We start from the raw sequence: 18168 nt of genomic DNA on the forward strand, positions 1-18168 counted from the left end.
GTCCGCCGTCGCTTTATTCGCTGAATTGATCCCGGGCCGCCTTCAAAGCCTCTCCCAGGGTCACGCGCTCAGCCGTGTCTCGAAGTCGTGGCCCTAGGCAAGACGCCTCCAGACGTTTGACCAATGACAGCAAATTCCCTGGCACCTGTTGTCATCGCAGTTCACATCCGACTGATCAGTTGCATGCAAACCGAGCTGCATGCAACTGATCGTGCATAAAGAAAACAATTCTTAGCACGGACCCACCCAAAACACCCACTGGTGGTGTCGGTGATACCCGAGCCGTGTGTGGAGGGATACAGCGGCTGCGGAGGCTTAACCCATCACACGCATGGCTAAGTGGGGAGGTATTTGCAGGAGGTAAACACAATGCGAACGAGAGAATACAGCGGAGTCGGGTTGCACTCAATTTGTATTTCATCGACGCACGCTCATTGTTTGCCGAATCGTGCCGCATGGGAAGATTGACGCCCCAGCAGCAGTCGTGGGTCATTTTCAGTGCGCGGACACGAGCGGGCCGACGTTGAAGCCAAATTTTCCGATTTGCAGTAAAACGGATCGAGGCGGCGTGAGCGTTCACCCCCTCGTTATGAGAAGGGGAGGTTCGAACTTCCGAGAATTAATCAGGCGGGTCGCCCAGGTTCACCACAGCAGGGGGAAGCGCGTTCACCTGTGAACTCGCCCGGTTGCTCAAAGGCTCTCCATCGGAAAGGTTTGTGAAGTCAAGTACCTCCTCCTTCGATGGAGGGAGGGGGGGGGGGCGATAAATGAGGGACCGTAATGGGGATCTTTGTTTTTTTTTCTGTTTGTCGGCATTTTCACTGCACGCGTCCAGAATCCCGTCAACTCTGCAGCAGGACATTCTGAATGTATCTATAAGGGAAATAAATATAAAACTGGTGGCGCTATGCAAAAGTACCAAAATAAATATAGATTTTGCAACGCTTTGAGGAAATAACACGGGTGTCCCATACAGACGTCAATCATCTGAACATGTTGGTATGACAGCAATTTTCCGAAATGCCGCCATATCAAGTGGCAGTTTAGCTGCAACAACAACAAAGGCAAAAGCTCACACCTCCCCTCTATCAGTACTGTGCACCTGCAGGGCAACCGTCCCATGCCCCCCTCCTGGCGAGATGTTAACTACCTCGCCGGGTGTGCAGGAGGTCGTTAATTCGATTCCGACCCTTGACGCCTGCTGTATATTTGTGGCGTGGATTTTTCTCCGGGTCCTCCGGTTTTTCCCTCCACATTTAAGAAACACGCGTTTAGACTATTTGGCAGCTGCTATAAATGTCCACGTGATAAGCCACTTCGTTGGGCTATCATTTGTGGCCGGCTTCTGAAAAAGAGCTTTATAGCTCAGTGGGCACTACTTGGTAAAAAAGTAAATAGTGAATAGTTTTAGTGTAGGTTATTACTGTGGTGTTAACCGTAAATAAATAAATATAACTGTGCGTCGTCAGTTTCGCAGTTGACATAAACAGAACCCCCCCCGTGACGATATCCAAAACGGGTCGGCCGTGTTTGTGTGACTGCGTCACGGTCTCGATTAAATGACACCGAAAATGACTCGACTTGGAACTACACACGGATATCATCCGCCAGCAGGGTGGGACGCTGCTAATTGGTATGACACATGAGGCCCTTCGCCGCCTATAACTGAACGACATCTTCTTTCGCGTGGGCTGCCGATGTGGACGTGGAGCAACGACTACAACTTGACATTCAGGTGGTCAAGCACAGACAACCGCGTCAGGTGTAGCGGAGTGTATCATCGCTGCGATGATGTCTCCTTCTCGTGTGTGTGGATCGGGGCATTGCATCGTTATACGTTGCACGGTGTCTGTTCTGGATGACCGCAGCCGCACACTGCTGGAGAGTTTTTCATCTTCTACTTGACCGACTATCCGTCCGTGAGACAGCACAGCGCCTGAGTGATGGCCCTGCGCTGTATAGGAATGCCGTGAATACCACATTACCAAATTATCAGTCGGTATTATTCCTGCGAGCAGTTAAAATAATAGCACAGTGTATCGCACCGTGCATTGCCTTGCTCACCTGTCTCCTCATCATCCTCTTCCTCCTCCTCAAAGCCCGAGGCTACTTCTGTGGCCTTTACGGCTTACGATCTGGGGGCATTTTGACGCCCCCGACGGCATTCTTTCTAAATTCCTGGTGCGCCGAGCGTGCCTCTCTCCCTCTCGCCCCTTCTTCTTATTAGTATTCCTTCATCGTCATTGTCATCGTCGTCATCTGCGTTTGCGACATCCATGAGGGGTAGGGTCAGTCTGCTGCGGCGCAAGCTTCAGCCGACACGGCCAAAACGTGAGTCTCCGTCGCAGAATCGAACCATCTTGCGTGAGCTATCGGTGCGGTTTTAAATTGGCCACAGATATAATCGTTCCATATGTTGGTATTCCTGCACGTGCTAATGGCAGCAGCAGCAAGATGTTTCAGGAGCTCGATGCCAATGTCAAGGTCTGCAGCTGCTGCTGCTGGCCACGACGAGAGGGCTTTGGCAGGGGAAGTTCGTGTCGTGTCGCTGTTCTTCCTCCTCCGCAGACGGCAGTGGTTTAGTTTGTGGTCCACAGTTTGGGTCGCACGGCCACTTTCACACGACTGTGGCTTGTCTTGAATTCATCTCTATGGGTCTCTATGTATCTCTCTGCGTGTCTCTGTATCTCTGTGGGTTTGTATGTATCTCTATATGTCTCTATGTATATCTAATGTATCTCGTGCGTTTCTATGCATCTCTATGGGTCCCTATGTATCTCTAAGTCTCTATGTATCTCCTTGAGTCTCTGCGGGTGCACTATATAGTTAATAGTTTGTCGCTGCGTGGCCACAATCGCGCTTTTGTGGCTTGCCTTAAATGTCCCATTCATGAAGGAGTTGCGCGTGCCGCCAATTCATATTCCCACGCGGTTGATGCGAACCCCGGCGTATTCGAGGAATGTCGACGCCAGGAGGTGCGGTGTTCGGGTCTCCGCTCAGCCGCTCATTGTGGACGTCCGCGTCGTTGCTCGCTGCCCGCCAAGTGCCCTCCCGGATGTGGGTGAGATTCTGGTGGCGGTGATGGCGGCGGCGGTAGCGGCGCGATCGAGACTCGAGTAGTCAGCGGCGAGTGGCATCGCCGAGGTCTCGGTCGATGGGTAGGAAATGCACAAATCGCAAGCAATTACTCATTGACCGAGGATGGCCTTCACTCGATAGAATGAATAATGGTTCGGAGGTTCCTGCATCGTATGTCATTTTTTTTCGCCCAACGTCAGTGAGGGCCTGCAGGGCACACGCAAGCGGTGGGTGGGCAGCGACCACGCCCGGCCGCCTTTGTTTCCCCAGTGGCGATGTTTGCGCACCGCACCTCCCCAGTGGAGATGTTTACACGCCGCACCTCCCCAGTGGCGTTGCTTGATGTTTACACGAACACGCACACGCACTCACAAACGCACGCGCATGCAAATAAGCGTTATATCGCACACTCGCTGCCGTGATCTATCGGTTGGCTCGGTGGACTTGCAATCCAGAGGTCGTCGCTTGGACTCGATCTCCAAACGCGGCAGTTGAAACATTGGGGGGGGGGGGGTGAATTTCTTCAAGCCCCAACGTCTCTATCCACCCAGCGGTGTACATTGGCTTCACCGCGGGTAGGTTTATCGGCAGGTCACGTGTGGCGGTGGGGTAAAGTGTGGGTAAGTCCCACAACTTGAAATACATTTGGCCGGCGTTGAAGAGTAGACCAAAAATACCCTCCGGAGGAGGGTGGGGGGGGGATCTCTCTCTCGAGCTCACCTTTGTCAGTCGTTTTTGGTGGTGAGGTTGGTTCCGCCAGCAGTGGCGTGAAAGTGGGCAATTGCAGGGCCGCTCCTCTACCTTATCATCAATCTCTCGCCATTGCGCAATGCCGAGTCTTCCTCATTTGTGAAACAAAGGCAACCTCGATCGGTTTCGGAACTGCGCTCGGGGACGGCTTTCGCGCTTGGCGGCTATACAGACGAACACGATATGGGTGTCAAGCCCTGCGTTGCTGATGAGGAAGCCGGTTTGAATGGACGGCTCGGGCGTGGGCGTTCGTACCTTCGCCCTGTGCGCATTCCTCTGCAGAACTGGCCAGTTCAGCCTCAGCACAAACCCCCCCAAACCCCCCCCGCTCCCTGCCCCCTGCCCCCCCTACCCCCACGACACCCACCCCCTCCCTCCAAGTACCACATCCCCAAAGATCAAAGATCCCCCGTGTAGCCTTGACAGACTGTTGGGGGTAGTTCTGTTAGTGAGCAGCACCTATGAAGGCCAGCTTGGCACACGAGGGGGTGGGTACTCATTTGAGGCTGAGTCGACCTAGGGGAGGCCCAGGACCGGTTCAGATATTCGTCACTGGTGTTGTGCCGTGAGTGGGAATCGAACTCGGGTCAGCCGGGTTCTTTGCGCAGCGTAGCGCTAACCACTGCACCACCGCTCTCCCCTCCCTCCCACTGGCTACCACGTGCCCCCAGCACATCCACCAACATAAATTAACGCCATAGTTAAGCCCCCAAAGGTGACAAGACAATGTATTAAAAAATACCTAGAATGCGTGTGTGTCTGTGGTTGTGTGTGCGGCCAAGGCGTGGTGCTGGCCACCCACCCCGTCGTGTGCCGTGCCGGCCTTCACAGGGTGCTCGCTAACAGCACTTGCCCCAACAGTCTGTTAAGGCTATGAGAGGGGGGGGGGTCTTTGTCTTCGTGTGTGTACTTTTAAAAGCCACGTGCCAATCATTGCCGTTTTGCAACATCTAAATAAAGGCGCGGCCAAGCAATTGCTCACCCACGCCAGAGCTGGCTGGCGGGGGCCTCCACTGAGATGAGCTCGAGAGAGAGAGAGACCCTCCTAGTGGAGAGATAGTAGGGTACTTTGGCCTCCTCTTCCATGCTGGCCTGCTTTTTTATGCTATTGGGGCGGCGGTGGAGTGTACACCCACACTTTAACCCCGCCACCACGCGCGTCCCGGTCTGAGCAAGCCGCTGGGTGGACAAAGGCGGCGCGGGGCGGGAGTTGAGGAGCTCGCCTGTCGCCGCCAGCCCCTGGCGACGCCGTCGGCCGTTGGCAGCCGCGTGGACTCTGACCGCTTGGCTCCTCGGCCCCCTCCCGCCGCAGCTCACGCCGGCGGTGCTCGAGCAAGCGCGCCTCCGCCGAATCCCCGGGTTCCAGAAGCCGCGGACTCTCAGCCGCATCCAGGCGAGCCGCGAGAAGCAGGAGCTCGAGCGGCAAAACGGCGCCGAGGAGGGGGACGCCGCCGCCGCTGCCGCCAAGCTCAACGGAAAGGTGACGGAGAAATTGAACGACCGTTTAGTTTGGGTTGTTTTTTCTGTGTGTGACGATTGTCATGGGGAGCGGTAGTATAGCAGTTGGCGCGCTGCGCTATGAACCCGGCAACCCGAGTTCGATTCCCGCTCACGGCCACCAACACCGGTGATGATTATTTGAACTTGTCCCAGGCCTCCCCTGGGTCAATTCCCCCTCGAATGAGTACCTGGTGTGGTGTGTAAACGTCGCCACTGGGGAGACAAAGGCGACCTTCGTGTGCCACGCCGGCCTTCATGGGTGCTGCTCGCTAACAGCACTTGCTCCAACAGTCTGGTCAAGGCTATATGGGGGGATTTTTATCTTTGTGTGTGCGGAAACTTTCTTACCGAGTTCGATCCGTGCGAGTCCAGAAGCCCATGGGTTGTGTGTTTTTTAATTAAATCTTGTACTCGGTTGTATCCCGATTGTGCTGTCGGCGTTATGCCAAGAGACGAGCCATCGATTCAGAACGCTCGCACAGCGCTGGCACTCTTCGATATCCGCTTACGGCCAGTGGAAGCGGATATCACAGAGCTGCGTCTGACATCCCTCAGCGCAACAGAAGGCGGTGCGTTGTAACTCGCTCTGCATATGAGAGTAGTGCTCATCTTGTGACTGTCAAACCAATATTTATTTCTCAGAGCTGGAATTTAATGGGAAATTAGCGCAAAACCAAAATTAAATGTCCTTTTTGTGCAGTCATCGGTGACTGGGCTGAGGCGACCATCAACTCGCTGCTGTACTTGAGAACGTGATTTTAATCACAAGCAACTTCAGTTCGTGAATTCGGTTGCTGCATGAAGCTCCCGGCACGCGGAGAAAAACGCAGAAACGCCCAAAAACGCATCTGGATTGAGCGGCGTGCGCACGGCCCAGCGGCCAGACCCCCTCTCCCCGTGGGCACGCGTGCGGTGCCACTGCTAACGTGGCCGTCTCGCCCCCCCCCCTCCGTGCCCGCATGCTGCCCAGCAGCCCTCCGCTGGCAAGCGGGCGACCCTCTCCCAGCAGTGGATGGAGGTGACGCAGGGAGAGTCGGCGGACGGGGCGCCCCCCCGTGCATGCCCCGGCTCGACGGCAAAGCCCACCGCCTCCGCTCCAAAATTCTCCGCCTTCCACGCCACCGCCATGCCCGTCGCCAAAATCCCGGCCCCTCCGAGCCACCCTCCGCCGGCCGCCCCTTCCGCCGCCGCCGCCGCCCGCGTGCCGACGACGGCCGACAACCGTCCGGACGTCCCGGGCGGCGATCGCGCCGACGGAAGGGAGGCCGTCGTCCCTGGCTCCGCGGCCGCCGTGGATCTCGACTCCGACATCCCGCCGCCCCCCGGCGTGCCGGCACCGCCGCCCCCCGGCTTGCCGGCACCGCCGCCGCCACCGCCGCCGCCGCCGCCGCCGCCGCTGCCACCGCTCGTAACAGAAAACGGCGTCCGCTCGGCGTGGCCGCGGCCCGGCAGCAGCCTGAGCAGCGGCAGCATGGAGGAGACGTACGGCTCGTCGTCCCGCCGCTCCTCCTCCTCGTCGTGTAAGGCCCCCCCACACCACCCACACCCACCGACCCCCCCCCCCCTCCCTGCCGTTGCGCACCGGCGGTCATGGAAAGACGTGTCAATGATTTGGCAGATGTCACAGAGCTACCTCTGAGATCCCTTCTTCAAGTGACCTCTAGTCCACCGCGCATACAGCGGAGGGCAATTCTTTGCCCCCTACTCCGCCGTGTGAGTGTCAGATTCGTCACATGACAGCCAAACTGATAGAGGGCGGACATTGTCGCCACAATTAAGTGCAGAGCCAAATTTAACGCGATGGGTTTTTGTTGTTGTTGTTGTCGTTGAGACCATCAACTCGCTGGACTCTAGAAACCACTTGTATCACGGGCAGTTGAAATCTGGATTCGAACCCGGGACCCCAATAGTTGCCGGCTCGGCACTCTTACCTCTGGGCAACCGTCCCACCCAGCGCGATCCATTCATAGATACCCCGACTAAAATCGTCGAACCGCGTCACAACAACAACGCGGCGAGGGCTGTGTCGCACTCGAGTTCCCATGAATCGTTTTCTCCTCTTGTTTGCGCCCCCCCTTGTCCTGTGGACCCCCACACCCACCACGCCCCCCCCCACCCCGGCACCCCGCGCAGCCAGCATGCCCGTGTTCAACATGCAGTCGCCGGGGCCCAACGACGCGCTGCTGCAGGAGCTCAAGGCGGGCCGCGTGCTGCGCCCCACCGCCAAGAGCAAGGCCGTCACCACGGTGTTCTCCGGCCGGGGACAGACGGTGAGGCCCCGGGTTGTTTACGGCTCGGGGGGGGGGAGGGGGGGGTGGGGGTAGGGGCACCGGGTGGCCGAGTGGCTGTGAGCGGTCGCAGCGGTGGCCGGTTCCACGCGCGTACTTTTCCACTGGCACGTCGGAGCCGAGCCAGCGCAGGGCTCCGACGGTAAGGGGTATTTATTCACTTTTGAGAAAAATCGCCGGCTTCTTTGCCGTGACCAGCCAGAACCACAACCACAACCCATAACACGCCGGCCTCGCGTGAAGACGTCCCATAGCTGAAAATAAATAGTCGCGTACTATCTTATACAGGTTGAAGAGAGCAGCGCCTTATTTAGAGACACTTTAGAACAATTATAATATTGGTATTGAACCCACGACTCTCCCGTAAACCTGGTGAGGGAGTTAACATCGGCCTTCATTTATCGGTGCTCGCTAGCAGCACTTGCCCCAGCAGTCTGTTAGTCAATGCGGTGGATCTTAGCGCGTGTGCGTTGGGGGGGAGCGGCAGTGTTAGCGGTTAGCGTGCCGCGCTACAAACCCAGCGACCCGAGTTTAATTCTCTCTCACGGCCACCAACACCGGCAACGATTATATGAACAGGTCCTGGGCCTCCCCTAGATCGACACAGCCTTAAATGAGTATTTGGTAAGGTGTGTAAAGATCGGCACTAGGGAGACAAAGGCGGCCAGGCGTGGTGCTGGCCACCCACCCCCTCGTGTGCTGTCCCAACCTTGGTAGGTGCTCGCAAGCAACGCTTGCTCCTCCAGTCTGTTAAGGTAAAGGAGGAGATCTTTGTCTTTGTAAAAGTAGCGTGGTGGTTATCACACTGCGCTACGAACCCCGTGACCCGAGTTCGATTCCGGGTCGACTCGGCCTTAAATCAATACCCGGGTTGGTGTGTCAACATCAGCACTGTATTAATAGGTGCTCGCTATCAGCATTAGCACCCAACAGTCTGTAAGGCTATCCAGGGGTATCTGTGTGTTGTATATAGGTGACCGCTGCAGCCACATCCTTGTTTGCTGTTCGTGTGTTTGATGGGTGCTTGGTAGCAGCACTTGTCCTCTGGTGAACTGGAATATGGCGAGTGGCGCCACTGGACGTTCACATCCAGGGGTCACGGAGGTTCAATCCCATCTCCCGGTGTGGCATCTGAACCCGTGGTGTAGAAAGGGTACCCCCGCTGGTTAGCCAATGGGCAGGTCGCGTGCTGTGTGGGTACCCTCACCCCTTCAAGGACGTCTGACCGGTTTGGATGAGTTTGCCACCTGCCCGGGTTTGACTTGGCCACGTGCTGGTTTGACCCGGACAGTCTGCGAAATTGGGCATCCGTGTCCAGGTTGGTGGGGCTATAGTGTGGGGACTCCGACCCCTTCGGAGACGTCTGGCCTGCGTGGAAGAGTAGGCCTGGGGAGGCCCCCTCGAGTGGAGGCCCCTTTCCGCCAGCGGTGGCGTAAGCGGGAAATTGCAGGGCTTCACCTTTACCCGTCACCTGTACCTTTCTCTCGGCGTGTGTTGACTCGGTCCTCAAATGAGTACCCGGTGCGATGTGTAAACGTCGCCACTGGGGAGACAAAGGTGGCCCGGGTGTGGTGTTGGCCACCCACCCCCTCGTGTGCCGTGCAGGCCTGCAGCGGTGCTACTCGCTAACAGCACTTGCCCCAACAGTGTGTGAAGGCTATACGGGGGTGGGGGGGATGGGGGGTTTTTGTCTTTGTTGTGTGCGCAAGGTGGGTAAGGCAATCGGCTGCTGGGATGACATGGCAGCACGAGCGCGACAGCTCCGCTTGTTTGGCCGCTCCTAAAAGCAGGAAATGTGAATGCTGCTCACGGACTCGTGACATCGGGTGGTGGCGCAGGGGTAACACCCATGCCTCGCAGCAGGAAGGAGGGCCTGGGTTCGATTTCCGACCCAGGTCGCCTTCCTGTGCTGGATTTTGTATGTTCTCCCCCTGTTACGTAGAGTGTGAGTGAGTGGGTGATTTTGTATGTTCTCCCCTTGTTATGTAGAGTGTGAATGAGTGGGTGAGTGTGCGGAGTCTGTATGCTCTCCCCCTGTTCTGCACGGGTTTCCACCAGGTTCTCCGCTTTCCTCCCATAGCTGAAAATAAACACACGCATGCACACAATTTGACTGGTATTGCCTATAACATCCCAATGCTACACTCAGCTGCAGCAGCAGTAGCGGCATGATCGCGCCCCCTGCTGTGACATCTTGCGAGAGTCCTCCAATTAAAAATAAAGTCCTGAGACTTGGTGAAGCGTTCCTGGGGAAACAAGCGTGATCATAATTCTTACAGCAATACGGGGGGGGGTGGGGGGGGGCGGGTTGCGTTCCTGCAAAATGCCTCTTTGTTTAACGAGCGGACGGCTAGATGCATTCGACGATGTGAACACTTGCGCTGTGTCGTTATGTGTGTTGAGTACGAGTTACATTATTGTGCAAATAAACTATACGCGAAAAATGTACACGCGCAACAACATACGTGGTAAATAAATCATTCTCGCAGTCAATTCATCCGCACCTTCCGACGGACGCGGCACTACTTTTCAACGCGGAGGTGCCCTCGTGAAGCAAACCGCGTCGAGCCAAAACGAGCGTTCGATAAAACGGCATTGGGTAAGCTTTCCCGTGTATCGAATGAAGCGCGCCGACGATGCAATATCTCATTCCTCCACCCTGCCCCTCCTGCACGTGTCTTTCGACAGAGCCTGAACGACAACGCACACATGACGGAAACGCATGCCGCGCCGCAGAGGGTGGACGGTGCCGGGGCGCAGGCCGGCGGTGTCACCACCAACCCCACCAACGCGGTCAATGGCACGGTCAAAGCCACACCCTGTGTTGACCACATGGCCAATGGCGGCGCAGCTGGCACCAAACCGACAGCCAATGGTGTGCCGAAATCCTACAGCTCCAGTTACGGCCCTACCAGTCCCACCGCGGCCGGTGGGCTCGGCGCCAGTTCCAATGCCGGTAAATCTGCAACCACAAGTTTCTTCGGTGGACCCACTGCCAATTCCGCTGCCGGTAAATCCGTCGCAAGATATTCCTTCGGTGGACCCACCGCCAATTCCTATACTGGTAAATCTGCGACCATAAGTTCCTTCGGTGGAGCCACTGCCAATTCTGCATCCGATAAATCTGGGACAAGAAATTCCTTTGGTGGATCCACCGAAAATTCCGCTGCCGGTAAATCTGTGACTGCAAGTTCCTTCGGTGGAGCCACTACAAATTCTGCATCCGGTAATTCTGCGACAAGAAATTCCTTCGGCGGATCCACTGCAAATTCCGCTGCCGGTAAATCTGTGACCGCAAGTTCCTTCGGTGGACCCACCGCAAATTCTGCTGCCGGTAAATCTACGACCGCCAGTTCCTTCAGTGGACCCACCAGCATTTCCGCTGCCAGTAAATTCACCATCAGTTCTGCCGGTACAACAACCACCACCAGGGCAGGACCCAACTCCGGAGGTGACGTCACGGATGGTAGCGGCGGCGGCGGTAGCGGGGACGCCTCCAGACTCAGGATGAATTTGAATCCCGGAGGAGGAGGGGGATGGGTGGTGACGCCTGGCGGGGGTGGCAGAGGAGGTACCACCATCACTGGAGCAGCGGGTGGGAGTAATGTCGCTATCGGGCAGGTGCTCAACACCAAGGCAGCTGGGCCAGCTGGCGGGGGGGCCAGCTTCAAAATCCGGAGCGCGAACGGAAAGGAATTCGGAGGCATGACGGCCGGCACGGTCAAGGGGGGAGCACCGACCGGTGGTGGCGGTGGTGCTGTTGGCGCTGGGATGAACGGCCAGATCAGGCCGGTGGTGACACTACCAGGTGAAGGCAAGGGAGCAGCACCAATCAGTGGCGGTGGTGGTGGAAAAGCCTTGGGTGCCGGCGCCCGCGGTAGCGTTAAATCTGCTGAGAAGAATGGCCAGGTCCGGTCGGCAGTAGTGGCGCCCCCGCAGATGCCCAGCGCGACGGGAAACACTCTGCCCAGCTGGCAACTGGAGATGATCCAGCACAGGAAATCCAAGAAGGTGGAGAAATGAGAAGGACGTGTCCCGTGGTGGTGAGGTTTGACGATAAATGTTTTTTTGTTCCGGCCAGAGTGATTGTTTAACTGAGATTAAAAATAAGCACCCGGGTGAGTGGATGGTCCTCCGTCACCAAATGGCTGCACAAAAAAAAATAGAAAAAACAATACATTTATTTCTGCACTTCATTTGGATAAATTCCAAAGGATTAAATTATCCGTTTGACTCTCGTGCAATAAAACTCGCTCGCGCGTGGCAGATATATTGTGCTAGTTGACCAGAGGTCGCTGAAAACAACGTCCGACGGTAGCTCTGTGATATCTGCTTCAGCGGGCCCTTCCCCCGTCACGAATCGTCGCACTGCTCCGCGAGAGATCCGAATTCTCCGTCTCGTGACGCGACGCGCGTTGGCGCAATTGGTCATCAACATCAGGTGGAAGAAAAAAAACACAAAACAGATTGACAACAAAAAGGCACGGCATTGATTGCACGCGGTGGAAATGTAAATTAGTATATGCACAAAGGCAGTTTAATATAATTGAAGCTCGTGAGAATATTTTCTGGAGGGTGGTGGGGTGGGGGGAACTCGAGGATGGACTCAAGCTGCACTGCAATGACACTCACGCACTTCCCGTGATGTCCCTACTCGCTCGGTCGCTCGCTCGGACGTTGATGCCACGGACTTCTCCAGATCTCGTTCCGCTGCTTGGAGAGGATTCAGCAGGGGATGAGATGGATGGACGTTGGGATGGGGGTGGGATGGATGGACGTTGGGATGGGGTGAATGCATGGGCGTTGGGATGGGATGGATGGAAGTTGGGATGGGATGGATGGAAGTTGGGATGGATGGATGGACGTTGGGATGGGGTGAATACATGGACGTTAGGATGGGATGGATGGAAGTTGGGATGGGATGGATGGAAGTTGGGATGGATGGATGGACGTTGGGATGGGGTGAATACATGGACGTTAGGATGGGATGGATGGAAGTTGAGATAGGATGGATGGAAGTTGGGATGGACGTTGGGATGGGGTGGATGGACGTTGGGATGGGGTGGATGGACGTTGAGGTGGGCAACGGTGGTTTGGTTCAACGCAGCAATGGCTCTGCCCCATTGGACCGGATGGGAAAGTCTGGTGCGCGTTTCTTGTCGTACGGCTATAACTTTACTAATAAATCAGGTATCGTGATGATGAATGTCTTTAATAATTATTGTGATTACGATAGTCGAGAAATTATGATGGCGGCCCCCGGGCAGGAGATGGAGCGATGAAATGAGTTGCTGTGGAGGTGCCGGGGTGGATTATTTAATCGCAGGATCGCGAAGGGATTTTGGCGACAGTGGCGGCCGGCGGCTTTAGGGCAGGAGGCTCCATCCAGCAGTGGATTTATCGTAGCTGATGATGGTGAATAATAACCGAGTGTATTTTGTTGTTATGTCATCCATGTGAATCGTCAACACTCATTTGTAATACTGCAATCGTAACAAGCATGTCTTGCTCTACAAATTGTGCCATTTTGTATTTTAGAAAAACGTGCGCGTGCACAAACACACACGCACACACGAAGACAAAGACCCCCCCCAAACCCATATCCTTTAAAAGGCTGTTTGGGGCCAGGTCCTGTTAGCGTGCACCAATGAAGGTCGGCATGGCACAAAAGTTGGGGTGGGTGGCCAAAACCCTATCCCGGCTGCCTTCGTCTCCCCCGGTGTTGACGTTTATACACCACATCAGGTACTCATTTTAAGGCTGAGCTGACTTAGGAGCAGGCTCAGGGACCGATTCAAATATTCACTCGCACTCTTATTGATCGTGAGCGGCAATCGAACGCGGCACGCCGGGTTCGTAGCAAAGCGCAGCGTGCTAACCGCTGCAGCGACGCTCCCTCCACACGCATCAAAGACACACACACACAAAGACACACACACACATTATAAATTACACACATATAACCTTGAAAGTGTCTAAATAAAACGTGCTCTTGTGCGACGTGTGAATGATCCGCGTGTCGTGGCGATACTGCGGGGCTGTGCGTGCAACTCCATTCGTCCCGTGGTGGATGTCGCGAACTCGCCCCGCGGTATCTACGAACTGTTCCGTCTGTTTCGGCCGCTGGAGATCGCCGCCTATCGCCGTGCTGCAATGTAAGGTCGACTGACGAGAGGGAGGCAATAAACGTCGACTTTTCGTGGCAACGGGAGTCGTCGCTGTTCTTGTTTGCGTGCCGCGGATTTTTTTTTTGCTTCAACGGCGGTCTTCGGATTTTGTCTTTCGCCGCCCAAATTTGCCGTGACCTAAATCGCCTTCCCAAAGAGTGACCAGCGTGGAAGTGAGACAAAGTTAGCCCATAGAAGAAGGCAACCTGATGATGCCTTAACCCCCTTTTACAGACCGACTCAGACCTTATCGGTCAACCCGTGCCATTAAATCTCAACGTTCATCCTACAAAGTCCGAACACAAGGGAGAAACACAAACAAATAGACAATCACCACTCGTACACTCGCCACTACTCACCACGAGTACACTCACCACTACATACCTGTCAACCCCTTATCAGTGCCTACCCTATTACAGACCGATTCAGATCTTATTGGTCACCCCGTGCCCTTATAAATCTCAACGTTCATCCTTAAGTCCCATCACAAGGGAGAACACACAAAGACTAAAAAAATGTGCCCGGATGGAAACGGCTGTGGCGCCACATGGACATGAAAAGCAATTTCCCTGTACAAGAATACGGGGCACACCGTATGGGTTGACAGGTCTGTGGTGCAGACAGTGATGAGAATGAAACTGTAACTATTTTGACATTCGTGTTGGATGAACAACAGGAAAATTAAAAGTGTCTTGTTGTTATTCGGAAAAATGGAAGGAATAGGAAAGATAGGAAGACCTAACAGAGAATGTCTTAAATTTCGATTTAAAGCTTTCGTGACTGCAAGGATTCATCTTCTTTGGTTCTTTCGGTAAAGTCACGTAGAATGAGAATAAAATAATAAATTGATCAAATAAAATAACACAATAAGAATATTATTAATAAATTGGTAAAATAAAATAACACAATAAGAATATTATTGTGTTATTTTATTTTATCAATTTATTATTTTATTCTCATTCTACGTGACTTTACCGAAAGAACCAAAGAAGAGAATGTCTTGATGACGACAAGAGAGGTCGGTGCCAAAAAGATGCGGCCACTACTTGAGACTATTGGCACGAGACGGAGGAGGAAAGTGACAACAAATGACGAAATGTGCAGTGAACACCTACTGGCGATGTGCCCATGGATCGTGATAATGATGATGATGATGAAATCATTTCCCAAACCTTTCGCACATAAATTAATCAGCGGGCCCGTGATTGGGCAATACACGTGGCTTGTCTGTTGTAATACCGCACGCTGGAAGGCAGCAGGCCAGGGTTGGTGGATCACGCACACGTACACACAGATGTGAAATTCCCTTCCCCGTGGGTGGGCGTACCCTGACTCGCCAGCAGACGACGCCTGTCCCGTCTGTGTGGGATCGAGCGTTTCTCCTCCCACCCCCGTGGGGTTTCTCCCAAGTTTCTCCGGTTTCCTCGAGCATGTGAAGGCTCATTCATCGGCCGAGACCATCTCGGTATGGAGAGGACCCGCAGAGCTTGGGGGCCGTCCATGAATGACGTCAGGCGATTTTGGACGATTTTTGACCCCCCCCCCCTTCGTCACACGGCGTCACAAAAAGTCAGCCCCCCCCTCAAATATGACGTCACAAAGCTCTGCCTCCCCTCCCCCCCCCAAAAAAAAATAAACGATGCTTCAAATAACTTTAAACTATTGTCATTGTAGTGCGCATTTAATGTGGCGCTGCACTCTGATGTTGTAGGAGAAAACATTTATTATAAAAGTATTTAATTAAGTAGAACGTGTTGTACTCTTTGGTTCTATTCGGTAAAGTCACGTAGGTAAAAATTTAAAAACAAAAATCACGACGTTTCGGCCACAACACAAGTGGCCTTCATCAGGTGAAGGGACCTTGCTGTCACGAAGACAGCGTTGGACTTAAGAAAGTCAAGCCAGGTCGCGTCCTTTAAGCTGTGTGGGAGGAAACCAAACGCTTTGACAAAGGAATTAGCGTAAAGTGCTGATAGAGCACCTAACACGGGGGGGAGGGGAGTTTACAAACGTTGTTTTGAAGGGAAATAAGCTGCTGTGAAAGTATGGTATATCACTACTTGGATAAATATACAGTATCATTGAAAATTAGTTTCATGTTTGGTATGATTTAGAACATCTTTCCAATGATTACTTAATTTTAAACCATCTTCTCGGTTGAAATTGTGTCTGTGTTTGTAAATCTGAATTGCCTCGTGGACAAATCTCTGATGATAACCTATTCGTTTGCAAAGGACCTTGGTATTGGAGAACACTATATCGTGATCACCCACAGCGTTGTAACAGTGGTCAGCCACGGCAGAATAATTCGTTCTGCCGTGTTTCAAATCTGATTTGTGCTCGCGAATTCGGTCAGAGACATGTCGCATCGTCTCCCCGATATAGCAATCACCGCAGGTACAACTCAATTTGTAAACCCCGGGGTACTGTAAGTCAGGAATGACATCCTTCACGGATGGGATCAGGTCACGGATTTTGTATACTGTATTGAACCGGACCAGGATCTTGTGTTTGTTTAGAATTTTGGAGATCTTTTTAGTAACGCCTGCTATATATGGTAGTGTGATGGTTTTGACCGGAGTATCAAGTGGTTGTTTCTGTAGGGAGGGAGAAACAGCTTGGCGGATGGTACGGTCAGAGTATCCGTTTCTCTTGAGGGCCAGGTGTACATGTTTTAATTCACTGGTCAGGTGGTGTTGGTCCGACATGCAATGAACCCTGTGGTATAACGTTTTGATGAGAGAATTCTTTTGAGCTGGGTAGTGGTGGGAATCAGGCTTCAAGTAGGAATCTGTGTGTCCTGTAGACAGAATGCCCCAATGAGCCATCAGGTCTCCTCTCAAATTCTTCTGCCGTGGCTGACCACTGTTACAACGCTGTGGGTGATCACGATATAGTGTTCTCCGATACCAAGGTCCTTTGCAAACCTATAGGTTATCATCAGAGATTTGTCCACGAGGCAATTCAGATTTACTAACACAGACACAATTTCAACCGAGAAGATGGTTTCAAATTAAGCAATCATTGGAAAGATGTTCTAAATCAAACCAAACATTAAACTAATTTTCAATGGTACAGTATATTTATCCAAGTAGTGGTATTCCAAACTTTCACAGCAGCTTATTTCCCTTCAAAACGACGTTTGTAAACTCCCCTTCCCCTCCCCCCCGTGTTAGGTGCTCTATCAGCACTTTATGCTAATTCCTTTGTCAAAGCGTTTGGTTTCCTCCCACACAGCTTAAAGGACGCGACCTGGCTTGACTTTCTTAATTCCTACGCTGTCTTCGTGAGAGCACGGTCCCTTCACCTGATGAAGGCCACTTGTGTTGTGGCCGAAACGTCGTGATTTTTGTTGTTTTATTTTTTACCTACGTGACTTTACCGAATAGAACCAAAGAGCATGGATCCTTGCACTCACGAAAGCTTTAAATCTAGAATAGAACGTGTTGTCTATGTTTATTTAAAGTTGCGCATTTTGATGTGACGTCACATTTCTCAACCCCACCCCCCTCGTCACGCATCGTCACAAATGTCTGACCCCACCTCCTCCTCCCCCCTAGGTGCGTGACGTCATTTATGGACGTCCCCTTGGGCAATCGTGAGGGCCGGTTCCTCGACGCGGTGTTTTTGTTGTTGACGAATGTGCTGAGGCGGTCGTTCGGTCATTGTGTGCCCAGAGCCCGCGGGGATCGAACTCGCTTCGACGGCTCCATGGAGCTAAGCCGCGGCCCCTCCGCTCCTCTGCAACCAAAACTCGAACAAATGTGTACACAGTGGACGGCCCGCGATCGTTATGAAGAAGAGAGTACGTGGTGGGGTGTGTTTGGAGATTTATAGATCATTCATAAAGCCACTTCATTTAAAGGCCATCAGCCTGTGAGCCTTCCGGAGCAATAAAGTTGATTGATGGTTGATTGATTGTTGATTGATTGTTTATTGGTTGTTTATTGGTTGTTATTGGTTGTTGATTGATTCATCTTCTTTGGTTCTTTCGGTAAAGTCACGTAGAATGAGAATAAAATAATAAATTGATAAAATAAAATAATAATATTCTCACGACGTTTCGTTGATTGATTGTTTATTGGTTGTTGATTGATTGTTTATTGGTTGTTGATTGATTGTTTATTGATTGTTTATTGGTTGTTGAGTGATTGTTTATTGATTGTGTATTGATTGTTAATTGATTGTTTATTGGTTGTTGATTGATTGTTGATTGATTGTTAATTGATTGTTTATTGATTGTTTATTGGTTGTTGATTGATTGTTTATTGGTTGTTGATTGATTGTTTATTGATTGTTTATTGGTTGTTGAGTGATTGTTTATTGATTGTGTATTGATTGTTAATTGATTGTTTATTGGTTGTTGATTGATTGTTGATTGATTG

General features: G+C 52.8%; 1 protein-coding gene across 2 annotated transcripts in view; it reads left to right on the forward strand.

The window, feature by feature from the left end:
* The window catches only part of LOC116946864 (uncharacterized), a 47841-nt gene extending 34019 nt beyond the window's left edge, over window positions 1-13822 (forward strand). For both annotated transcript variants that reach the window (XM_032962091.2, XM_076070239.1), the window contains exons 3-6: window positions 5141-5308; window positions 6302-6848; window positions 7462-7598; window positions 10305-13822. In XM_032962091.2, the coding sequence (XP_032817982.2) occupies window positions 5141-5308; window positions 6302-6848; window positions 7462-7598; window positions 10305-11639 (2187 nt within the window). In that variant the 3' untranslated portion in view covers window positions 11640-13822. The remainder of the gene's footprint in view (window positions 1-5140; window positions 5309-6301; window positions 6849-7461; window positions 7599-10304) is intronic.
* The last annotated feature ends 4346 nt before the right edge of the window (window positions 13823-18168 follow it).

Source organism: Petromyzon marinus, chromosome 28 (assembly GCF_048934315.1).
Source record: "Petromyzon marinus isolate PM22_M1 ecotype Great Lakes invasive population chromosome 28, UKy_Petmar_22M1.pri1.0, whole genome shotgun sequence".
Taxonomy (NCBI): domain Eukaryota; kingdom Metazoa; phylum Chordata; class Hyperoartia; order Petromyzontiformes; family Petromyzontidae; genus Petromyzon; species Petromyzon marinus.